The following is a 26546-nucleotide window of genomic DNA, read 5'->3' on the forward strand; positions in this document are numbered from 1 at the left end:
GGGAGAAAGGTGTGGGTGGGATGTTTCCCCCTCGTTATCCGTTGGTCTTTGTACAAGACCATGACTCATCAACTGTTTCCCTGAGCAGGATTTAGATGCTCTGTGGGCCACAGATAAGAGCGCGGCTTATGTGTAGAAAGTAAATACACTGAATATTCCCCATAAAGTCAATAGTGCCAGGCTTATCAGCTGTCCTCACTCCCCACTCAGTCCCCAGGGGACCAGACTTGAAATAAAGGCCACAGTTCCAGGGGCAAAGAGTGGAGGTGCAGGGTTGAGCTAAGAGGGGTCTCAGCTCCCTCTGGGCTGTATTTTAGGCAGGTGGGGGAAATCTGCCAGGCTCAAGCTGCTCACAGCCCCCACCCCACCTCCCACCCCCAGCTTTCCAGACTGACAAATCCCAAACCAAACACACACACACCGGGCCTGACCCTGACAGCAGCACCCTCCTTATCCTCCGATCCAGCCAAGGTTTCCAGGAAGCATTTTTAGGAAAATCTCTTTAAATCCAATCCGAAGACACCACAAAGAAAACAGATCGACAAAGAAACCTTGATTTCCCACCAGGGTTCTCACCTCTGCCTTTAATAACAGATATTAATGCCTACTTCTGCCCTCTTCAAGACTCATCTGTCTTTTTAACCACTGAAGACTTAACATCTTTGCAAACGGTCTGAAATAAAGGTTGCCAGCTGCTGGTTCAGACCCATTTTGAAGACTCACACTAACAGAAGCGATCTGCTGTGAGCCTGGCTCAGCTTCCACACATTGTTTCTATGCTTTTGCAGGGATTCTAGGCTTGCCCAGGGCCATTCACTTGTAATAAGGTTCTCCGCTCTTTCTGGTGGGCACAGCAGACTCTCCGGCTGGGATACACGGTGGGGGATGAGCATGAATGTAAACAAGATGGACTTATTCCACCTGACTTATTAGGGCCCAAATAGAGTAGAAGTGAGGTCAATGGTTAGTCCCAACTACTCCCATCCCCAGGACAACTAGAGGAATTTGTTAGCCCTACGAAGTCTGGGGTTCCAGGAGCTGAGGATGAGGTCTGAGACCCAGAATTTAAAGTCTCTACTGGCCCAACTATGTATAGTTCATCCCGGTCTGATCTCCAACCGAAAGCAGCAGGTGCAGATGGGCACCTCCTCTTGGCATTGTCTGCACTGTGATGCGCTGTGATGCATTGTGATGCGCTGTGATGCATTGTGATGCGCTGTGATGCACTGTGATGTGCCGGCTGTGATGCATTGTGATGAGCTGTGATGCGCTGTGATGCATTGTGATGCGCTGTGATGCATTGTGATGCACTGTAGCTGTGATGCGCTGTGATGCACTGTAGCTGTGATGCGCTGTGATGCACTGTAGCTGTGATGCGCTGTGATGCACTGTAGCTGTGATGCGCTGTGATGCATTGTGATGTGCTGTGATGCACTGTGATGCACTGTGATGCGCTGTGATGCACTGTAGCTGTGATGCGCTGTGATGCATTGTGATGAGCTGTGATGCGCTGTGATGCACTGTAGCTGTGATGCGCTGTGATGCACTGTAGCTGTGATGCGCTGTGATGCATTGTGATGCGCTGTGATGCATTGTGATGCACTGTAGCTGTGATGCGCTGTGATGCACTGTAGCTGTGATGCGCTGTGATGCACTGTAGCTGTGATGCGCTGTGATGCATTGTGATGAGCTGTGATGCGCTGTGATGCATTGTGATGCGCTGTGATGCATTGTGATGCACTGTAGCTGTGATGCGCTGTGATGCACTGTAGCTGTGATGCGCTGTGATGCATTGTGATGCGCTGTGATGCATTGTGATGCACTGTAGCTGTGATGCGCTGTGATGCACTGTAGCTGTGATGCGCTGTGATGCACTGTAGCTGTGATGCGCTGTGATGCATTGTGATGAGCTGTGATGCGCTGTGATGCATTGTGATGCGCTGTGATGCACTGTGATGCACTGTAGCTGTGATGCGCTGTGATGCACTGTGATGCGCTGTGATGCACTGTGATGCACTGTGATGCACTGTGATGCACTGTGATGAGCTGTGATGCACTGTGATGCACTGTGATGAGCTGTGATGCACTGTGATGCGCTGTGATGCACTGTGATGCACTGTGATGCACTGTGATGCACTGTGATGCACTGTGATGAGCTGTGCTGCACTGTGATGCACTGTGATGCACTGTGATGCTCTGTGATGCACTGTGATGCACTGTGATGAACTGTGATGAGCTGTGATGCACTGTGATGCACTGTGATGCGCTGTGATGCGCTGTGATGCACTGTGATGAGCTGTGATGCACTGTGATGCACTGTGATGTGCTGTGATGCTCTGTGATGCACTGTGATGCGCTGTGATGCAGTGATGCGCTGTGATGCACTGTGATGCGCTGTGATGCACTGTGATGAGCTGTGATGCACTGTGATGCGCTGTGATGCACTGTGATGTGCTGTGATGCTCTGTGATGCACTGTGATGCGCTGTGATGCACTGTGATGAGCTGTGATGCTGTGATGCACTGTGATGCACTGTGATGAACTGTGATGCCCTGTGATGAGCTGTGATGAGCTGTGATGCGCTGTGATGCCCTGTGATGCTGTGATGCACTGTGATGGACTGTGATGAGCTGTGATGCTCTGTGATGCACTGTGATGCTCTGTGATGCTCTGTGATGCACTGTGATGCGCCGTGATGCAGTGATGCGCTGTGATGCACTGTGATGCGCTGTGATGCACTGTGATGAGCTGTGATGCGCTGTGATGTGCTGTGATGAGCTGTGATGCTGTGATGCGCTGTGATGCGCTGTGATGCACTGTGATGCGCTGTGATGCACTGTGATGAGCTGTGATGCTGTGATGCACTGTGATGCACTGTGATGCACTGTGATGAACTGTGATGCCCTGTGATGAGCTGTGATGAGCTGTGATGCGCTGTGATGCCCTGTGATGCTGTGATGCACTGTGATGCACTGTGATGAGCTGTGATGCTCTGTGATGCACTGTGATGCTCTGTGATGCTCTGTGATGCACTGTGATGCGCCGTGATGCAGTGATGCGCTGTGATGCACTGTGATGCGCTGTGATGCACTGTGATGAGCTGTGATGCGCTGTGATGTGCTGTGATGAGCTGTGATGAGCTGTGATGCGCTGTGATGCGCTGTGATGCACTGTGATGAGCTGTGATGCACTGTGATGCTCTGTGATGCACTGTGATGCGCTGTGATGCACTGTGATGCACTGTGATGAACTGTGATGCCCTGTGATGAGCTGTGATGAGCTGTGATGCACTGTAGCTGTGATGAGCTGTGATTGCTGTGATGCACTGTGATGCACTGTGATGAGCTGTGATGCTCTGTGATGCACTGTGATGCTCTGTGATGCTCTGTGATGCACTGTGATGCGCCGTGATGCAGTGATGCGCTGTGATGCACTGTAGCTGTGATGCGCTGTGATGCATTGTGATGTGCTGTGATGCGCTGTGATGCATTGTGATGAGCTGTGATGCGCTGTGATGCATTGTGATGCGCTGTGATGCATTGTGATGCACTGTAGCTGTGATGTGCTGTGATGCACTGTAGCTGTGATGCGCTGTGATGCACTGTAGCTGTGATGCGCTGTGATGCATTGTGATGCGCTGTGATGCATTGTGATGCACTGTAGCTGTGATGCGCTGTGATGCACTGTAGCTGTGATGCGCTGTGATGCACTGTAGCTGTGATGCGCTGTGATGCATTGTGATGAGCTGTGATGCGCTGTGATGCATTGTGATGCGCTGTGATGCATTGTGATGCGCTGTGATGCATTGTGATGCACTGTAGCTGTGATGCGCTGTGATGCACTGTGATGAGCTGTGATGCACTGTGATGCACTGTGATGCACTGTGATGAGCTGTGATGCTCTGTGATGCACTGTGATGCACTGTGATGAGCTGTGATGCACTGTGATGCGCTGTGATGCACTGTGATGCACTGTGATGCACTGTGATGCACTGTGATGGACTGTGATGAGCTGTGATGCACTGCGATGCACTGTGATGCACTGTGATGCTCTGTGATGCACTGTGATGCACTGTGATGCACTGTGATGAGCTGTGATGCACTGTGATGCACTGTGATGCGCTGTGATGCACTGTGATGAGCTGTGATGCACTGTGATGCACTGTGATGTGCTGTGATGCTCTGTGATGCACTGTGATGCGCTGTGATGCACTGTGATGTGCTGTGATGCTCTGTGATGCACTGTGATGCGCTGTGATGCACTGTGATGAGCTGTGATGCACTGTGATGCACTGTGATGCACTGTGATGAACTGTGATGCCCTGTGATGAGCTGTGATGAGCTGTGATGCGCTGTGATGCCCTGTGATGCTGTGATGCACTGTGATGGACTGTGATGAGCTGTGATGCTCTGTGATGCACTGTGATGCTCTGTGATGCTCTGTGATGCACTGTGATGCGCCGTGATGCAGTGATGCGCTGTGATGCACTGTGATGCGCTGTGATGCACTGTGATGAGCTGTGATGCGCTGTGATGTGCTGTGATGAGCTGTGATGCTGTGATGCGCTGTGATGCGCTGTGATGCACTGTGATGAGCTGTGATGCACTGTGATGAGCTGTGATGCACTGTGATGCGCTGTGATGCACTGTGATGAACTGTGATGCCCTGTGATGAGCTGTGATGAGCTGTGATGCGCTGTGATGCCCTGTGATGCTGTGATGCACTGTGATGCACTGTGATGAGCTGTGATGCTCTGTGATGCACTGTGATGCTCTGTGATGCTCTGTGATGCACTGTGATGCGCCGTGATGCAGTGATGCGCTGTGATGCACTGTGATGCGCTGTGATGCACTGTGATGAGCTGTGATGCGCTGTGATGTGCTGTGATGAGCTGTGATGCTGTGATGCTGTGATGCGCTGTGATGCGCTGTGATGCACTGTGATGAGCTGTGATGCACTGTGATGCGCTGTGATGCACTGTGATGAGCTGTGATGCTCTGTGATGCACTGTGATGCTCTGTGATGCGCTGTGATGCACTGTAGCTGTGATGAGCTGTGATTGCTGTGATGCACTGTGATGCACTGTGATGCGCTGTGATGCGCTGTGATGCACAGGCCTACTATGGACTACAGGATTCCCTCATTGCTCTACTATTACAGGTCAAAAAACGGTTCTCAAAACCCAGATTTCTGCTAGCAGTGTTCTCGCCCCAGTTCAACTAACTTCTACGATAGTTGTCAAAGGCCTGTGCTAATTCCCAGAGAACCTCTGGACAAGACCCCACTTTGTCCTATGATATTTCCTCTGCGCTTTTGAGCAAGACCACCAGCCAAGCCTCTCTGTACACTCTACCTGACCTGAAGAAGCAGCTGCTGGCAGCTATGGAGCCAAGATTCCCATTGTCCTGATGCAGAGATGCTATAGTTACTGGTGGAAAAAGAATGGGAAACTCCTCCTGTTCCATGTGAGGCGATAGGCTGCTGTGGCTCCGCTGGTGTGCCTCAGCCCTGCCCTGAGGGCTGAGGCTGCACTGACACATGGACAACTTCAGTACGGCCACCCTTGATGCCTGGGCCTCTGCAGAGACTGTATTCACCATTTTATGAACACCCACAGCAGTTTCCTTGTAGAGGACTCAGGTACCAGCTATGCTACCTCATCAAGTTTTTATACCAAATTTATATATATTTGCTTACTGAAAAAAATGTTGGATTCAAGTTCTAATTTCAAAAATTATTTTTAATTTTTAATTTTCTAGACCAGTAGTAACAATTGGCAAAAGTTGTAGCCAGTGAGAAGACAGGGTTTAAGATCTGTTATCTCTACAGAGCAATTTCACTGTGAAACTCGGGATCACCATCTCCCTTAGATCACAGACCTAATAAAGTGTGAGAAGACTTGCATCTTTTTGTCTTAGATTTCTTAAAATGTGTGTGCTTGTTTTGTCTGCACGTATATATGTGCACCATGCATATGCCTGGTGCCCACAGAAACAGAAAAGGGTGTTAGGTCCCCTGGAGCTCAGTTGTGAGCTGCCATGTGGGCACTGGGATTGGAAGCAGGACCTCTGGAAGAGTACCCAGTATTCTTAACGCTGGAACCATCTCTCCTGCACTCTCTTTTCTCTCTCTCTCTCTCTTTTTTTTTTTTGTCAAACCTGTTTTTGTCAAGATGGATTGAGCTCCTCTAGATAAATTCATCATACGAATTTTAGAATAAGGCTTAGAAAAACATGACTGAGATCATTGTAGAAGTTGCACACCAAACCAATACATCAATTTGGCAAATTTCACATCTTTTGAGTTTTCTAACGCTCAACACAGTATCTCCATTCATGTAGATCTTCTTTGGTTTCTTTCTCACCATATATATGTGTGTGTGTGTGTATATATATATATATATATATATATATATATATATATATATATATATATATTCTTTTTATAGGTTGTCAGGTTTGCATAAACTAGGGATTGTCACCCCATGCAGGGTCATTCCTTTACAATTTGACTTTAGCTTGAATACTGTAAGAGAACTTTCTAGAGCTCTTTCAGTATGTCATGGTTCTCCACAGTGGGTGTTTACCCTGGCTACCATGAGTGGATAAGCCAAACTCTGCATGATTAGAGATGTCATATAGCAGACTCTGTCACTGAGAAATTGTGGATCCCAGTGTATGTATGTAGACTTTCTAGACTTGAATTTTAGAAATACTGTATTTGTGGCAAGATTATTATTTTACCAGTTTTGAATGCTAGAGGCTGATGTGGAATTCCCCTCTGTATGCTGTGAATACCATTGTTTAATAAAGAAACTGGCTTGGCCTGATAGGGAAGAGTAGAGCTATGTGGGGAAAACTAAACTGAATGCTGGGAGAAAGAGGGTGGGGTCAGGAGGAGCCATGTAGCCCCTCTGGAGACAGACACCAGAACTCTACCTGGTAAACCACAGCCTTGGCGATACATAGATAATAGAGATAGGTTAAATTAAGATATAAGAGTTAGCCGGAAATATGCTTAAGCTATTGGCCAAACAGTATTGCAAATAATATGATTTCTGAGTGCTTATTTTGGGGCTGAGCAGCTGGAAACTAACTAGCAGCCTCCTTACAACAAGTGGCTTTAATTTCTAGCTCAAGTTTCAAAAACAAACACAAAAAAAACACAAGAGATTAAAAAATTTTATTAATCATCCCAAAGTAGATCACATATTACAAATCCTCAGAGTAATAATATTAAAAGTCTTTTCAGTAGTACCATGAACTATACCCGAAGACAAGAACCAAGTAGGAAACTGGTATGCATACACTGAAATCCCATGTTTAAAACATGAGATGGTCTAGAAAATTCACATACATATTTCATAGTCATACATATGTTGACAGAGTTACACATTCAATAAACTCATGAACTAATTTTCATGCTTTGAACAAATTGTCAGAGGTTGAAGAGCTTTAAAGTGCATGGCAGGATACTTTATGTGACAAAGCTTTCCTATACACTCCCTTCTGTGAAAGCTACTCAGAAGAAGTTCGGATAGCTGTGTGGGCCCTCAGAAAAATTCTATTAGGTTGGGTCTAGGAATTATAGGGACAAATTCTAGCCTAGGTGTTCTGAGGGGACAGAAACAAAAATTCTCAGAAAATTTATATTTGCCTACTGGTTGTATACAAAAGGACTAAACACTGAATTGGTCTGTTTGCCTACAATTAACTATAATTAGTGTTTTGCTCTAATGTGAAGTAACTTAAAACAGCATGACATACGCTGCTGCTTCTTGCTTAGCTTAGACAAAAACATAAATCTGTGGGCAGATGATTGACATGAGCATATTCTCATTTCTCTGTCTCTGTCTCTCTTCTCTCCTTCTTCCTCCCTCAATACAGGGTCTTAACAGTGTAGCCCAGGCTGGTCTTGAATATGGTAATCCTTCTGCTCAGATTTCTTGTGATTTGTACTGACCCTGGCTTCACACACGCTGGGCAATAAGTCTCCACTATCCATATCTCCATCCAGGGTAGGCAAAGAATAACTAAGCACTCCAAAGCTTTGGTTCTGCAGATCTGTACATACGGTGATGTTTGCCACCCAAAACTAGAATACTGAAAAGCAAGTCCATAGCAGATCAGGCACCAAATCAGAGAGCAAACTGGCCGGGCTTAAAAGAAAACAGTAGTACACGGATACTATCAGAAGACAGCAGCTTGATAAAAAAAAAAAAATTAAGTAAAAAAAAAAAGAGTTTAACATGTGCAAACTATGCACATTTTCATCCCTATTGAATGTGTGTATTCAATAATTTGCTAGCAATTAATAATATACTAAACTAACATACTACTGTTAAAAACAAAAAAAGAAGACAGCAGCTTGGTCAGCTCAATGAAAACGCAGCTCTGTTTACAGGTGGAGGTAATACGGCAATGACTCTCAGTTCATAAACGACATAATCTGAGCTGTACTGCGCAGACACAATAGGCTGTTTCACTACATTTGCCTGTGTGCTGGAGAGGAGATGCAAGCACACTGGAGCCTACGCGCAGGGGTCACAGGCAACTTGTGGAAATCAGTTCTCTCCTTGCACTAGATGGGTCCTGGGGATCACGCTCAAGTCAGCTTCGGTGACAAGGGCTTTTACCCACTAAGCCATCTCAGTGCCCCACCCCCAATTTTATTTCTAAGCAACTTCTGTCATGCAACCTTCTGAGAAGGTAGTGCATCCTCACCTACAATTTAAATGATTACCAAGGAAACAGGAAGTAGGAAACGGTACATTTTATAAGTACTTAACCCTAGCCCTGAACTGGAGTACCCTTTAAAACATTTCAAGAGTCAGGAAACACAGGCTGATGTCTTCAGACATAAACTGTTCTAATTTTTGTAGATAAGGCTTTTTTTTTCCCCAGATAAAGGTAAGAAGGTAGCTTAAGAATTCTGGACAAGAAAGAAACATTCCTCCTTGGTGTCTTTTGTCACCCGAGGCCTTCAGTGGGGGCTGGCAGGAGCACCCCAAGGGGCACGTCCCCGAGACATTGGAGTCAGGTGTCATCGAGGCCGCACTGAGAACTGATCTCAGGTCTGCAGATAGCAGCAGACCAGAAGTCACAGAACGCTTGCTGCATTGTGGCCTCAGCTGTTCTGCTCAGCTCGCTCCTTCCTGGGATTACCGACCAGCTGAGAAATGAGGGCCAGAAAGAATGCTTCACTAAGTACACAGTGGCCACACTGCAGGCTAGCCAGGGAATCTGAGAAGCCCGTTCTCTAGCGGCTCAGCTATTCTTAGACGGCCAGCTGTGGTTACTATTGTTTTATCTTGGTGACCAGATGTCAATAAGGCAGCCAAGAGCAGGGCATGTGCTCCATGTTTGGAAACGTAGCTGGCTGTTGCAAATTGAGGAAGTGTTTGCTTCTCAGGGTCTCTCTGGAGACATCCTTGGTTATATTACTACCAACAAGTTAACAGAAGAGATATCTTCAAGTAAACCAGGCAATCAGACCAGAAAGTAGTCATATAAAAGGACAGTTGGCATATTCAGGGAGGAATGAAAAGTGATCTGAGAAGGTACAGGGGGTGAGCACACCTAACCCAAGGTCTCTGGACACTCAGCAGAGTTCAAAGGTTAAGAAGCACAGGCTTCACTGTGACTGAATCATGGGACCATTTTCCAAAGCAGGCCTCGCCTTCAAATTCTGGGAAAGGCTTTCATTTTCTCCAAGGTAGAAAGGAACCCCAACACTAAAGACAATCAGAGGGAAGACAAGATGTTTAGCTGTCCTCTGTGTAGGAAAGAATATATGAAACCTCTGATAGCTTGTACTCTGGACACTTCCCAACCTTGAACTCCAAAGATGGATACAAACAAAGCAATTTGAGCAGGAGTAGGTCGGCTCCCCTGGCAGGAGATGAGGGCTCTCAAGAAACACAATGTGAGCGCACTTGCTTCTGGATACTGAGTACAACCCAGTGGGCTCAGATAAGGGGTTTCTCAAGAACACTATTATCATATGCTGTATCTCTGGTACACAAAAAAATGAAATTAGGGTTGGCTACCTAAATCGTGGGTACACAGAATGTGGACTTATTTTGTAGGAAAGAACTGTTTATGACCTGTAATTTGGGGGCACGTTGGTTAATAATTACAAAGGTCTCTGAACATCTGATTATGATGGTTATGATGAGACTCAGTTCCCTGCATGGAGGATGCAGCCTCACAGACTGTTGCTTCTTGTCTACCAAAGAGCTTTCACCTTGATTTTGAAATTTGGAAGTGGGTGGCTTCAAGTGACTTCTCAAGTTTTTTTTTTTTTGTTTTTAAATTCTGCCAGCTCATTCCCTTAGATATTCTGGTTTTCATTTTAGCAACTATAGTTTCAAAGGGAAATCTGTCAGGCTGCCATGGGAAGCATCCCTAAGCAGAGAGTAGAGAACCTCCTCTCCCAGGCAGCATTTACTGCACCAGACTCCTCTGCATATCTCACTTAGAGCACATGGCTTAAGGACAGGTAAAGAGAAGGGTGCAGCTAACCCAGCCTACTCACGAGTGTATTTTGTGAAGAAGAAGGAGGTCAAGGGTCCAGCAGGTGTAGTACTTGGAAAAAAGGAAGTCTGAGCCTTGTACTATTACACTCATCAGAAGGAAAATCTAGGGATGGACAAAGGCTTTAAAAGCAGTGATCTGGAACAAGGAAGAGTTACCAGGTTTACATTAAGCCTTCATTATGGAAACCTGAAGTAGTATTGGAGAGAACAACAGTCGTATCTTTATTTTAAATAAATCAGTGTGTAGGCTATATATTAAAGAAACAGAGCTACTGTTGATAAATAAATAAAGGGTCTATTTAGAAACCTCAGAGGTGTATCTATTAGTATTTAGTGTCAACATTAAAATAAAGGGTAGAAGAGTTCCAAGTTCAGAAAATAAAAAATATCCATGAATTACTCCTATTTTTTAAATCTAAGAATAATTGGGACTGAAATAAGGAAAGTAAGCCTTGGGAAATCACAGCTTTCAGACGGCATGACTGAGAGACTCATCAGCACGTGCTACTGCAGGTCAGAGAAGATGTTCCTATGATGTCGGAAACATAAACCTCACGTAGGCGTCAACTTCTCACTTCACACATGAAGCTATGCATCCTGACAAGGCTTGAAATTGACTCTCATCTTCCTTTATAAATCGCCCTGTGTTTTAAGCCAACTGCGATAGAAATGCTTGTAAGATGAGTCTGCCACTATCTTTCTCTATGCAACATAAAGTCTGATGACTCATGAAGTACTAACTCACATTCCACAATCTCAAAAGTGGCATGAACGCAGCAGCTTAAATCCAGAGGACAGTCAGGAATGAATGATTCCTAACTAATGTACTCCTCCTTAGCTTTGAATGATGAGCTCACTTCCCAGCATAAACATCACTCAACATTTTAGGAATCATTTTGGAATACATTGTAACGTACACCAGCTCTTCAGAGGGTGGGGGACATTCCCTTAAAAGAAGACTGGACTGCTTACCAACATGACAGGAGAGAGGGAGCATTTGCTTGTTCATCTCTCCCTATCCACCAAAACCTAGTATTTCACCTGGTGTAGAAACTCCTCAGAAATTGTAGAACGACCGCTGATTAGATGGTCCACTTGTCTTCTTTGGCTCTCATATGCAGCAAAAAGACAGGGGTGCTTTGAACAGCTGCCCATCTTCTTGTTGGGAAATGTGCCTCCTTGACTTTGTATTCTCAGTACAACTGGATAACCTCGTCCCACTCAGAAATAGGCCAGATCCCATTGGGCTGAACATTTGGGGGTGAGCTCTTCCAGTCCCATGTCTTCACAGGAATCTTCCAGGTCTTACCATAGTTGGCTTCAATGTAGTCAACTGTTTCACAGGGCACGTGGACTTTCATGTCTGCAAATTCTGTCCAACACAGTGTGAACTTGGGAAACAGGTACCTGCGGCAAAACAAGGGCAAGCAGGGAGCATTAGGCCAAGTAACCAACTGCTGTGCATGCCTTCTTGGCAGAGGGTCAGCCCTTTCCTATTAAGCAGATTTGGGGAGAGAGTTGGCATTTATTTTCTATCTTCTTAGCACTCCTTTCTTCTTTCGGGATTTACACCCTGATCTTCCTCTTCAGTTCTGCATCCATCTGAAGGGGAGCTAATCCCATCCATAAGCTCCAAAGATGAGAAAAAATACAAACCAACCTAAACAGAACCCAGGCCTGGTTAGTAAGTTACGGTGATAGCTTCAGAGATGAGAATACACGAAAATTAGGCAAATCGAAGTCAGACCTGGGACTTTTTAAGGAAACCTTGGGAAAGAGGGGTCACAACATTTCTACAGAATGGGAGTAAGCGGTCGTTTTCTTCTCTCATACAATCTGGTGTTCCAAGGGACGAGGACTGATCCCAACAGCATCCCCTAGGTTTTTCCTCTGCTCTAGACACAATAAAACTGTACTTTCTACCCCTCTTTCCTCTTAAATTCTAAAGAACATGTCTAAACCTCTTGGGAGGGGAAGGAACAAAGATCAGGAGTTCAAGTCCAGCTTCAGTCATTTAGTGAGTTCCAGGGCAGCCTGGTCTACATAAGACACTGTCTCAAAAAACAAAATATTTAAATAGATCTTTTGGATTAAGTAAATTATATATGACATATTAGAAAGGAAAGTTAAAAGCAGTGGCCTGTTTCTAGTTACATAGCTCTATATTCTGGGCTGGATTCTCAATGAGAAACTTTTTTTCTTTATAACTCAGAAAGAACTTTCAGTAATCAAACCTGAAATGGCAATAATGAGGATCAAAAGTTTAATATAGCAGAGAATTAAAGAGAGTAAAGAACTGGAGAAAAGGGATCTGACTGCATTTGGTTATCAGGTTTTACCACCAGGTGAACCCCAAGACTGGATTCTACTTTTGAATACCTTGTTTCACCATGAAGCAAACACAAAGCCATACATAAAAGTGTGTCTGAATACATTCTAAAGAAAGCAACAAGTCCACTACAAAGCCCAGTAGGTACTGGCAGTTAGCGGGCAGTGCCAGCTGGCATCTATGAAAAGATAGCCATAGCAAATCTCATTGCCGAGAAAGAAATCAGATCCTGCTTAGAGCCACCACCTGCTGGGCCCAGTTTCCCCGTGCACACTCATACCCACGGAATGACTTATTTTGTCAGGAGACAGAGCTATCCATCTTCAGCCTCCACCCCCACAACCGCTTGCTGGTCAGCAGAATGTCCACCTGCCCCACACTATCAGGTTGACACAATGAACCCGAATTGAGACAGACACGATCTACCTAGTAACAGCCACCAGGAAGCTTCGCCCTTAAATATCAGTCTTTAGTCTCATCTAAGAGCCGAGAGAAGAGCAACAGCTTGAGGACACACGCAGCAGAATACTACAGTTACAAAAGCAGAGCGTGGGACAGTGAAGAAGAACCTAAGAGCAAGCCCAAAACACTTAAAGTATAGAAACAACGTGAAAACCAACAATTCAGCTCTAATGCTAACCTTTGTTCCTAACCAAATCCCTGGGCTGTGGTTTTCATTTCTCTACTCATTTTCAGTGCATTCAGCAAAAGAGTGCCTTGGCTTCCCAGCAGAATAGGAAAGGTAAACAATCCATAAAATGTGGTCATTGTAAATTCAGACCATGGAGAGGAAGGGGGCAGAAAGTCACACAGAACAGCGCATGTGTGGACTTTGCCTGGGTAACCAGTAAATAATGACCGATACTAAATCTCTCAGTGTTACCTTGGATTTAAAAGCTATGATGAAATCTGGCACAGAGCAGTCTGTACTTTAAAGCCTTAGGGGGAGATTCAAAATTCGAACAGATTTAAATTTAGACTAAGGCACCCTAAATCAGGATACAAATGTAAGAGTTCTTACTATTGCAAAAACTTCTCCCATCTGTCTCCTAACTTGAACCACTTCCCTTCATTCCACTGTTGCCGAAAGCAGCAGTTAGAACAGTGGCTAGATTGAAGAGGAGCTAGAGTAGAATATTTTTATTTTCTTCCAAAAATTTTAAAACAAATAGAGCCACTTTGGGGTGGTTAGAACAAGTTGATCAGCTCAATTGCCCAATCTTTGAAAATAATTGCTAAATGAGAAGGAAGGGTCCCCGGCACTCTAGAGCAGTGTTTACTGGTGCTAATTAAAGAGGCTAAGCGACACAGAAGCCACCTACAGCTGACACTGCAGCCGCAAGAGCACAGCCAAACTCCCTAGCCCCACCCCCGAATTTCTCTCAAAACACAGTTTATCCCATTAGCATCTAATATTGGCTTAACCAATTTATCTGCTATTCCAGGGCCAAAACGCTAACATAGTGTTTAATAGAACAGCCAACACACGCTGCTTTTCTGATTGCAATGGAAAAGCTTCTCAAGTCTCATCATTGAACACTGCCGCTCATGCTAGGTTTCCACTATCTTCCCTTCATCAAATCAAGGCAATCCCATATCCCCCTTAGTTCAAATTTCCTTAAAAGATCTTTGGCTAACTATGAGAATTTAAGTCATCAATTCAGCCGTCACTCCCCCCCCCACCCCTTGTGGCAGTGCTGGAGATGGAACGTGAGGCCTTGCGCCCTGGGAAGTGTTCACTTCAATCCGTTAGGATAAAGGATCACACCACTGCCCATGTGCTGTGGAGCTATTCTTTTAGCATGTTTAACATGTTCACTGTGTCACTTCCTTCCATGTCCAGGTATTCTGAGTCTCACGCAGTGAGTGACTCGGCTGCTCTCTTACTGGGTCTACAAACAGGCTCTGTCCCCTGCAGGCATCTTAAGTGTGAAGGTATGACGAACAGTTTGCTCTCTGTAAACCATGTAGGTCTTAGTAACTTCTGGAAGGGAAGAGAAAGGCTTTCTGGTATTAGTTCAGCTTCTTCACTGGGTATAGGCCGTCGGGATTCCTGAGTTCATTCTTGTTGATCTTTTTCTATAGTTCTATAAATTTTAAAATTTTTAAATTTATTTATTTATTTATTTTGGTTTTTCAAGATAGGGTTTCTTTATATAGCCCTGGCTGGGCTGGCCTAGATAAAATTAAGTTTTAAACAAATCAGCACGTGGAATTAATCTTTTATATTTTTTATTTATTAATTTCTTTTGACTTGCTTCCTTTATTTTCCCCAGGCGATCTCATTGATCATTTATACTTATCTTCATGTGAATCCTTATGTTATACAAGTATTAAAAATTATCTTTATGTATATGTATATGCATGTGGGGGGTGCTCACAGAATCTAGAGGGGGTCAGATCCCTTGAAGGTGAAGCTACAGGTGGTTGTGAGCTACCCAATCGGGTTCCGGGAATGGAATTCATGTCCTTCTCTAGAAGAGCAGCAAGTGCTCTTAATCACGAGGCATTTCTCCCAACCCCAGTTTTATGAGTATTTTTTTCAAGGCTATACATTTACATTTACTCCTTTATATCCTATAGTGATGTCCTTCTGTTTATGTGTTGCTTTTATTGGCTACTGAATAAAGCAGTTCTGGCCAATGTCCTAGTAGAGTACAACCAGGTGGGAAATCCAAACACACACACACACACACAGAGAGAGAGAGAGAGAGAGAGAGAGAGAGAGAGAGAGAGAGAGAGAGAGAGAGAGAGAGAGAGAGAAGGTGGAGTTAGAGAGAAACACCATGGAGCTGCCTAAGAAGCAAGAGGTAACAAACCACGAGCCTTGTGGTAAAATACAAAATAATAGAAATGGGTTAATTTAAGATGTAAGATCTAGCTAGAAATACGCCACAGTCATTGGCCAAACAGTGTTGTAACTAATACAGTTTCTGTGTGATTATTCAGGTCTGGGCAGCTGGGAAACAAATGAGCGGTCTCCACCTACAAAATGGCGCCCATACATTTGTTGCTAACCAGCTTAGCCAGCCACATATTTTGGGTCTGGGTGCTTGTATGCCCGTTCGGGGTTAGGAGGAAAGTAGCTGAGAGCATGCCTGCCACTCAGCACCCCTGCCTGGGCAAGCAGTTGGATCGGGTTTGCTAGGTGACAGGCAAGAAAACATGACAGATTCCTGTGGCCATACACAGAGGCATTTCCAAACCACGCAGCATGCTGCATGGCGGATTTAGCTTTTACTCAGACAAAAAAGTCTTATGTGCCATATGCTGTTTCCCAGAGTTGAAGTGATGAGCAGGGCTCCCACCCAGCTGTCGTAGAGCTGAAGGTAAATGTACATCGGCCATACTGAAAGGTCAAGAGAGGCGGAGCCAGCTTCTAGGGCTACTGCAACCACACTGCTTACCATTTTAAAATGCTCCTTGTCAGAAAAGGATTTCAGACACACAATAGGACAGATTGAGAGACATAAAGACCTCTATATGTTCCAAAAATGTATATAGGCTTGGGACAGAGAGGAAAAACAGTATAGAAAAAAGAAAACAAAGTCTTTAAAGAGATAGTAAAAGTAATATCAGACAGATGTAGATTAAAGGAGTAGCCACACAAAGATGAAAAATACACAGAGAGTTTGTATTATGCATATTATTATGTTTTCTTTAAATTTTTTGACTGCAGAGACATTTGATTCTCAGGGCTATTAAGCCAAATCTACATATATATTTTAAAGGTATCTTGATTTCCAAATGTGACTCTAAGGATATGTTACTTTGGCAAAGACATTCTGCTTTTATTTCCACAGAGGATGGGAACCTGTGGATTCCTTCCAGACTAATGTGGCTTTATAGAACAAGATCCCCCCAAAAGGTCTCAGTAAACCCTAAAATACTTCACTCAACATAAAGCAGGCAGCAGTTTGAAAAAAACTATGGCCTAATTCTCTAAATAATTGTTTATAAATGTTTGTTTTCATTTAAAAGGGGTTGGGTATAAATCGCTAATGGTCACAGTATATCTGTTTTTTTTTTAAATAAGAGAGATATGATATAGAGATGAATACTTTGTATTGGTATGGATCTTGATCTATTGATACAAGTTTAAGGTCAATTTTGTCATATGTATTTCTGTTCTTGTTTAAGGTATTATGTTTAGACAATTCATTTAAAAATGTAATGTATAATTCAAAATTGTAGATTAACAGGTAGTCATTTATAATAGTTAAACTTGTAGTCATGTTAGTTAAGCTTTCTAGATATATAGAGATATATTTCAGTTAGATAAATGATCTTCAACACTTCAAAGACCTACAGAATATTTAAAACATTTAAATATTTTCCCCCATGGGAAAGAACTTTAATCTGAGAATTGTACATTTTCTTTCCATATATTCTGCTTTAAAATAGGAAATAGCATTGTAATCCGTTTCACTACAAGTAAAATATTACAAAATATTTACAGGAAAATATTAAAAATAACTCAAACATAAAAGTCAAGATGAAATAAACCTTCTTCTCCCCAGAAATCTCTACTTCAATGCCCACAGCAGAGTCAAACAAATACCCAAGACCTCTCTGAGATAATTCCCAAAATGGAGGGAATAAAAGGGGCTAAAGAGCTTTTTTTAAAAAAAATATTTTTTATTTTATTATGTATACAATATTCTATCTGCATATATGCCTGCAGGCCAGAAGAGGGCACCAGACCTCATTACAGATGGTTGTGAGCCACCATGTGATTGCTGGGAATTGAACTCAGGACCTTTGGAAGAGCAGGCAATGCTCTTAACTGCTGAGCCATCTCTCCAGCCCCCATTTAAATATTTAAAACATTTAAAATGTTTTACGAATTTAGAATTTTCTTGAAAGTGAGATATATCTGCTTCTGGCAGCACCAATTACTTCAGACAGGTTGATGGGCATTGAAGACATTTGTTATGGAATTTGCCTTCAATGTGACAAGGTTAGCCATTTGAGCAAAACTGCTCTTTCCTGGACTGTTCAATGGTATGTTGTGTGAACTAGACATGCAGGACCCACAGAAAAGTGACTATTATTTTAACTTTCCAAAAGATGGTATGGTCCTTCAGGGTTCCTGCTTCAAAGAGGAAAATGCCAGACATTCTGCAGGACACAGAAGAAAGCAACTGATGAACTCTGCCAGTACAAGGTAGAACACATCTTCAAATCTCCTGCTTCATGGAAAAGTCTGCCAGACACTATGGGCCCGTAGGCTGAAGATAGATGCCCCAATGTTACAAAAGAACTTGGGGTGACTGTCCAGACAGCAAGATGTCTCTGTCAATTCTAGAACTTTGGAAGTTGCTTATAATGTACTTCCTGTTTACTTAGGATATTATATCCTTCTGGGGTCTTTGATGGAATTGAAGACTATGTAGTTATAACTATAGCTTTCCTTGGTTATGATAAGATAAATTAGATATGAATAACTTATAGGTTTTAAAACCACAAAAACAACAACAGCAAAAAACCAGCATTATAAAATTTGAAAACGCTCACACTAGTTTTAAGTTTCAGGTCCTCCCCTTTAGAAATGGCAGTGTGATAAAGCCTGTATTTCCTGAAAGTAAGTAGTGCTGACAATGACATATGGCTGGGGAGTCTTCCAAAGAAATGGCTCCGCACAGCCTTCCCCTGTTCTTTTCTCTGCCTTTTAAGGTCACAGTAACACGACAGAAAATCTGGGACGCACACCATCTGTCCAGACAGTTCCCTCACTGCTCACTTCTCCACTAGGCAGAGAACTTCACACCTCCCAACACTGTACTCTAAAGAGCAGCGGGAGGGAACGCATGGTCTCTACGCAGAATGCGCTGCTGAGATGAACACCTCTGAGGACTGTTCTCAGATCACACCAAGGAGAAGAAACATTCACCCTTGACAGGAGACCCCAGACAAAAGACTGGCACTCTGACATGACTTCCCGAAAAACAGATGTAGCGACTTCATACCGAGCTAAGGACGGCACCTAATCTGAATTCCTCACAAGACGATGAAAAGGATCACTTTTTCTCACTATTACTGTGCTGGTACTAACACCAGCTTAATAGCGTTCTGGACATCTTGACACCCTTAAAATCCTTTTCATACAATACTATCTTTAGTCCTTAGAACAAGGCTGCATGACAAGGTCTAACAGTATTTCCACTCTCAAGTGGAGAAACTCTGTAGAGAACTTAACTAAAAATTGCTGCAGGCAGGCAGCACTTGTAACATGTACAAGTGCGATTTAAAAGCTGGCTCTAGGATCTTATTTTTTTTCTTTTCTTTTCTTTTTTTTTTGTGTGTGTGTGATACCACCATTTATCTGAAACAAACTGGGGATTGCTAAGAATTTTAGAACAGAAATCAACTGAATCAGGAAAACATATTTAGGCTCCACACCTTCCTTAGACTTCTTCCTGTTTCCTTTGTCCATTAAGTACCCATCTACTTTGTTTTCTAAATTCATGTGCTTTTTATAAAGAATATTCTAAAGGCATATTATTTTCATTTTGGCTTATTTTGATCTTTTTTTAAAATTGTTTTTATTGCGCTATATACTTTTTCTCTGCTCCCCTCCCTTCCTTTCCTCTCCCCTTCTACCTTCTTCCATGATCCCCATGCTCCCATTTACTCAGGAGATCTTGTCTTTTTCTACTTCCCATGTAGATGAGATCCATCTCTCTTAGGGTCCTCATTGCTGTCTAGGTTCTCTGAGATTGTGATCTGTAGGCTGGTTTTCTTTATGTCTGAAGGCCACTTCTGAGTGAGTACATGTGATACTTGTGTTTCTGGGTCTGTATGATCTTAATTTCTATGACATGCTATCTTACAAGGAAAAAACTCATTATACATTAATTTTGGAATTTCTATCATATTTCAAATAAATAAGCTATAAACATTTTCAACAGCAACTGTTACTTACTGTGCTGGATAGTCTTATGTCAACTTGACACAAGCCTAAGTCATCTGAGAGCAGGGAACCTCAATTAAGAAAGTTCCTCCACAAGATCAGGTTATAGGTAAACCTATAGAGCATTCTCTCATTCTCTCTCTCTTTCTCTCTCTTTCTCTTTTGTTTTTTGAGATAGGGTTTCTCTGTAGCTTTGGCCTTGTCCTGGAACTAGTTCTTGTAGACCAGGCTGGCCTCAAACTGACGGCGATCCACCTGCCTCTGCCACCACCGCCCGGCTGTAGGGCATTTTCTTAATTAGTGATTATGGGGGAGGGCCAGGTCCATTGTAGGTGGGGCCATCCCTGGGCAGGAGGTCCTGTGTTCTGAAAGAAAGTCGACTGACTGTAAACTGCCTTTATTATGCTTAGGTATGTCCCTTGTTGATGTGGGAGTGTCATATATCAATCTGTTGATTTCATTGGCTAAGCAATAAAGAAACTGCTAGGCCCATTGGATAGGCCTACCCTTAGGTGGGTGGAGTAAACAGAACAGAACGCTGGGAGGAAGAGGAAGTGAGGTCAGACTCCACAGCTCTCCTCTCCGGAGCAGACGCAAGAGAGACGCCATGCCCAGCTCCCAGGCAGACGCACGTGATGAAGCTCCGACCCAGGATGGACTTAGGCTAGAATCTTCCCGGTAAGCGCACCTAGGGGCGCTACACAGATGATTAGAAATGGGCTAAATTAATATGTGAGAATTAGCCTAGAAAAGGCTAGATAGGAATGGGCCAGAGCAGTGTTTAAATGAATACAGTGTCTGTGTAATTATTTCGGGGCATAAGCTAGCCGAGCCGGCGGCTGGGGTGTTGGGGGACGCAGCCCCACCGCTGCGCCCATATTACTACACCTTGTATCCCTGATTTTTCCAGTACTTTAACGTGAAGTGGTATTGGATTTGTCAAAGGGTTTTTCAGCATCTAATGAGATGATCATGTGTTGTTTTTTCTTCCTTTCAGATTGCTTATATGATTGATTACATTGACAAATTTTCATATGTTGAACCTTTCTTGTATCTCTGGAACGAAACCTACTTGATTATGGTAGATATTCTTTTTGATATAATCCTGGATTCTGTCTGTGAGTTTTCTATTGAGTATTTCTGCATCAGTGTTCATGAGGGATATTGGTCTATGATCTCTTTGTGAATTTTTGTGTGGATACACTAAACCTGATAGAAGAAAGAGTGGGGAATAGCCTTGAATGCACTGGCACAGGGGACAACTTCCTGAACAGAACGTCAATAGTGTAGATACCAAGATCAATAATTAATAAATGGGGCCTCTTGATATTGAGAAGCTTCTGTAAGGCAAAGGACACCATCAATAGGACAAAATGGAAGCCCACAGAATGGGAAAAGGTTTTCACCAACTCCACATCTGACAGAGGAGAAGTATCCAAAATCTATAAAGAACTCAAGAAACAAATCAAATAATCCAAATAAAAAGTAGGGTAGAGATCTAAACAGAGAATTCTTAACAGAGGAATTTCAAATGACAGAAACAGCTAAAGAAAAGTTAAACAACCTTAGTCATCAGGGACACACAAATCGAAACTATTCTGAGAGTCCATCTAACACCTGTCAGAACGGCCAAGATCAAAAACATAAGTAACAGCTTATGCTGGAGAGGATGTGGAGCAAGGAACACTCCTCCATTGCTGATGGGAGGGCAAACATGTACAGCTACTTTGGAAATCACTATGGCGGTTTCTCAGAAAATTGGGAATCAATCTATTTCAAGATCTAGCTATACCACTCCTGGGCATATCCCAAAGGCCACTCCATCCTATCACAAGGACACTTGCTCAACTGTGTTCATAATAACTTTATTCATAATAGCCAGATACTGGAAATAACTTAGATGTCCCTCAGTCAAAGAATGGATAAAGAAAGTGAGGTACATCTACACAACGGAGAGCTATTCGGCTGTTAAAAACAATGACATCCAGAAATTTGCAGGCAAATGGATGGAACTAGAAAAAAAAAATCATCCTGAATGAAGTAACCCAGGCCTAAAAAGACAAACATGGTGTGCACTCATTTATAAGATGTTAGCTGTAAAGCAAAAGACAATCACGCTATGGTCCACAGACCCAGAGAGGCCAAGTAACAAGAAGGGCCTGGGGGGGGGGGGGGGTGAGACAGAGGACAGAAGAATCTCCCTGGGAAGGGAAAATAGAATAGATTTTACAAGAGGACTGGGGTTGGTGGGGTTGGCAAGAGGAGGAATTAGGTGTGTGTGTTGAGGGGGGGTGGGATACTTAAGAGAAATGACTGCAATTGGGGGCATGTTGGGGGCAAGGTAGAGACAGTAGAATGGAAACTTCAAAGAATCTACAAGAGTAACTCTACCAAAGAGAGACCCCTAGTAATGGGAACACAGAGCCTGAGCCAGTCCAGTCATCTTCTGTAACCAGGAAAGGCCTCAAATAGAAGGATTGGGACACCAATCCAGTCACAAAACCTTCAACCTACAGTTTGTCCTGACTACAGAGTGTTCTGGAACTGAAGCCTAGCAGAACCTTCATCAAAGAGACCAGAGCACAGAGTCAACTGACCAGGACTCCCGGGGGGCTTGCAGAGATCAGGGATCCTGGAGGGGCCTGACCTGGGCCTTCTGCATATATGTCATGGCCAAGTAGCTTGGTATTCCTGTGGTATTCCTAAAAGGAAGAATGGGGTTAGCTCTGACTTCTTTGCCTGATTGTGGGACCCTTTTCTTCCTACTGGGTCAGCCTTGCTTGGCTTTGATGTGATGGTATGTGCCTGGTCTTACTGTAGTGTGTTATGTCCTGTTTGGTTGATGCCCCTGGGAGGCCTACTCTGTTCTGAGGGGAGATGGAATGTGGGTGGGCTTGGAGGAAAGGACAGGTGGGGGAGGGAGGGGAAAACTGCAGTAGGAATGTAACGTATGAGAGAATAAAGGAAAAAGCGAGCTGAGTAAGAAGCCAGTAAGGAGCACCCTCTATAAACCCTCTACAGCCTCTGCATCAGCTCCCGCCTCCAGGTTCCTGTCCTTCTTAAGTTCCAGTCCTTCAATGATGGACTAGAATGTGGAGGCGGAAGCCAATAAACCCTTTCCTCCCCAGCTTGTGTTTTTGTCATGGTTCTTCACCATCTCAACAGCAACCCAAACTAAGACACACATAGACTCACTGATTTACTTATTTCTAGGCATATTTAAGATCTTATACTACTTCCAATTTGTTTCTGTATGCACACGTGTAGGTGGGTAGGGTACAGCAGGCTGCATCTGTGCAGCTCAGAGGGCCATTCCTGCGAGTCAGTCTCTCCTTCCACCGTGGAGGTCCCCAATGAGCCAACTCAAGTTGTTAGGCTTGGCAGCAAGTGTCTTACCTGCTAAGCTACCTTACTGGCCTATTTCTCTCTGTCTGAATTGTTATTTCTACGCATCTTGTATTCAGATTTTACTCAGTAGAGTGTGTTGTCATAAAGCTAAGTTGTTTTTATAATTAACAAAAGTTTCAAGAGTACGTTCTAGGATCAGAGTCAACTACGGGATAGTTTATAACTTCCAGAAGGTTTGGATTACTTCCAAACCTCCAGAACAAATTTACTTTTTACTCTTCAGAAGAAGACTCAGGAACCCAAGAGAAACAGCATTGTTAGATTGCTGTGGTAACTCAGGGCCTTGATCACGCCTTTGATTGACAGCCTTGGTGAGACTCCCTTCTCTCAAGCCAGCTGGCTCCTGAGAACCTCCCAGGACAGCTGGGTTCCAGGTAAGATGAGAGCATGTTAGCTGCTGGTGGAACCTTGGGGGACTTTCTCCTTTCTGAAACTGCTCCCATCGCCCCGGTTAGTAAGTACTTATCTGATTCATACTTAAACTTTTTTCCTGTTTTGGCCTGAGTGCCTCCGTTCCACATATGGTCAGTCTCTTCATAGAAGAAAAAAATGTCAAGCTTTACATCATCCTGTCCCTGAAAGGAGAGCTCCAAGCTGTCTTCCACCTGTAGGGAAAAGGAAAACCTTCACAGCCTGAAACAGCAAAAATTCATCTTCATATTTAATAAGGAAAAATGTTTTATATAGTGAGTATTAATTTTAGGATGTGTGCTTTTTAAACCTAAATCCCTGTGAAAGTGGGATACTACAGTAGCTTTTCTTAAGCGCATATAAAATCATGTTTCTTAAACTGATGACAACACATGAGTAAACGCCTCATGGTAGCTAACACTGTCCCTCTGCGGGGGATAGTGAAGCACCATATTCCAGAGCCCCCTTCTAACTATATGAGGAAACGAAAGGAAACTTAGCGTAAAAGTAAAGTTCACATCGGACTGGTGCATGTGTCTTCAACAGCACCGCATAGTCACTTTTGTGACCCTCAAGGGGACGAAGGCTAATGCACCCGTCTGTGTGTCCCACTGCAAAGCATGGTGCCAGACAGCGGCCAGCAGCGGCGAGGATCTGCCAAGGCCGGAAGCTACTGCGTCGGCATCAGAAAACTCTTACTTTTTTTAAAAAAATAAATTAGAAAGATTACTTCTGATGGGGAAAAATAATTTTTTGGGAATGGAAAAGATTTTAACTTGCTCTGTAGGTTGCTGCCTCCCTGGGGACAAACAAAGAGCAGGGTTATCACAAAGGACCACGCGCTTTCTGAAGGGCACTCGAACTGTCGAGCTCATGTCGGCCACCGTGCCCTCGCCCACGTCAGCGACGGAGAAGTTGTTCACCTCGGCATACAGGAGCCAAACAAGAAACTCCAGCACTTGTTACATGTGGCTCCGTATCTCTGTCCTTAGCGATCAACGGGACACCTGTGCTCACGATTAGTATGACATCTAATCCGAAGTGAGCATTTAATTAGATGACTCGGAAAAAGTGTAACTTCAAATAGAGTAGGTGGGATTCTATCTTTATATTAATTTTATACCATACTATGGCATAACAGAATGGCAATACTAAGAACCCAAGTCTGCCAGGCGGTGGTGGCAGGAGCCTATAATCCTAACACTCCAGGGAAGAGGGGGAAAGAGCTCTGTAAATTCAAGGTCAGCCCAATCCTGCCTCAAGGGGGAGGGATAAAAACAAACAAACAAAAACAACCAAACCAAACCAACCAACCAAACAAACAAACAAACAAAAAAAAACAGATTCTCTTTTCATCATTATTAATAAAAGGCCATGTTTCTGAACTTTTACTTAGTAGTACAGAAATGTTAAGGGATGACAAGCTTCCCCAGCCCATCCTGGGAAGTGCTGCTGGGTCATAAAATTGTTTGCCATACACCTTGAATTACATATAAGCTAAGGTAAACTTTACAACTAAGACACAGTATTAATGAAACTAAGTGGATTGTCACCAACCTTCCCAAACTTGTGTTTGAGTGGAAGTCCCGCATTCTGAAATGCCAAAATAATATCAGGTTTGTAATCTTGTATGAAAATTCCTAGGTCGACATCTTTGCTATAAGGGATAATACTGCACTGCCGATACCATCCTAAAAGGGGGAGAGGGGATAAAAATGTTTAGATTATATTTGGAAAATTGGCTATCACCATGAACTAACTTTATAGTAATGGCTATACTAAAGAACTTGGTTATAGTAGTTACCTTGAAGAGTCAATTCCCTCCCCCACAACCTCCCACCCCTGTTTGAGTGCTCAGCTTCCTCAACAGTTTTGATGAAGTCAGACATAGTGGCTGACACCTTTAGTACACAGTGAATTTCAGAAGAGCCAGAGATACACAGTGAGATCCCGCATTAAAAAAAAAAAAACAAATAAAAAACACGTTTTCAGGATACAAAATAATTTCCGAATAGATCATTAGCTTTAATAATATGTTAATTAAGCCATCCACTTAAACAATTGCTGTTCAGTGTTTAATCATTAATGTTTAATGATCGAGACTGCTTAAAGATGCGCTAAGAACATTTAATTCTGTTAATATACTTTCCTGAGTCCATAATCTATAGCACTTAAGAGCTCCCACAGCTCCTAACTGACCGGGCACATAAACAATATGGTTAAGGTGTGATATTCAGTGCACACCCAACGCTGTTTCTCAGTGCTTCCTGTGTGTCGACATCCTGCTTAGGTGCCCCGACAGTGTTCTAAGAAAGCTGACTCCCGAACATCACTAGTAACTCCCAAGTCTTCCCAACTAGCTTCTAATCTTCCCATTCCAATGAGTTTGAAAATATGTGTCTACAGTTATCCCAGTAGGCACCGCTATTATAAAAATGAAGGGTCTGCTGGGTGTTGCAGCTCTCAACTCAACACTTAGGAGGCAGAGACAGGCAGATCTCTGTAAGCTCAAGGCCAGCCTGAGCTACATAAAGAGCTCTAGACAAGCCAGGGCTAAATAGTAAGACCTTGCTTAAAATACAAAAAACAAAAAAATTAAAAAAAAATTAAAAAACCCCACCAAAACCTAAAAATAAAGGGGTCTTTAAATATCAGTTACTACACAGTATCAAATATAACTTTCTTGTTTTGTAAATGAAATAAAGCATGAGGTTAAGAACTCAAATCACGACAAATGACTACACAGTTTTGGTTACTGACCATAAAAACAAACATGCTCCTAAAAAACAGTTTAAAAGCCAATAAGCATTCACAAGTGATTGATTACCATGTATTCTTTCATGCTTTTACTGTTTGGTGGTTGAGACAGGGCGTCACGGTTCCCAGTCAGGCTTTGAATCAGCTAGGCTGCTATGACCTTGAATTTGTGAGCCTCCCTCCTGCCTCTT

The 26546-nt window shown here is 43.4% G+C and overlaps 1 protein-coding gene across 6 annotated transcripts in view; it reads right to left on the reverse strand.

The window, feature by feature from the left end:
• Positions 1 to 7167: 7167 nt before the first annotated feature.
• Positions 7168 to 26546, reverse strand: part of Fktn (fukutin) — a 44535-nt gene continuing 25156 nt past the window's right edge. For all 6 annotated transcript variants that reach the window (XM_075967199.1, XM_075967203.1, XM_075967201.1 and 3 more), the window contains 3 exons: positions 25156 to 25289; positions 23665 to 23792; positions 7168 to 11944 (listed from right to left, as the gene is read on the reverse strand). In XM_075967199.1, the coding sequence (XP_075823314.1) occupies positions 11731 to 11944; positions 23665 to 23792; positions 25156 to 25289 (476 nt within the window). In that variant the 3' untranslated portion in view covers positions 7168 to 11730. The remainder of the gene's footprint in view (positions 11945 to 23664; positions 23793 to 25155; positions 25290 to 26546) is intronic.

This window comes from Microtus pennsylvanicus, chromosome 3 (assembly GCF_037038515.1).
Source record: "Microtus pennsylvanicus isolate mMicPen1 chromosome 3, mMicPen1.hap1, whole genome shotgun sequence".
Classification (NCBI taxonomy): domain Eukaryota; kingdom Metazoa; phylum Chordata; class Mammalia; order Rodentia; family Cricetidae; genus Microtus; species Microtus pennsylvanicus.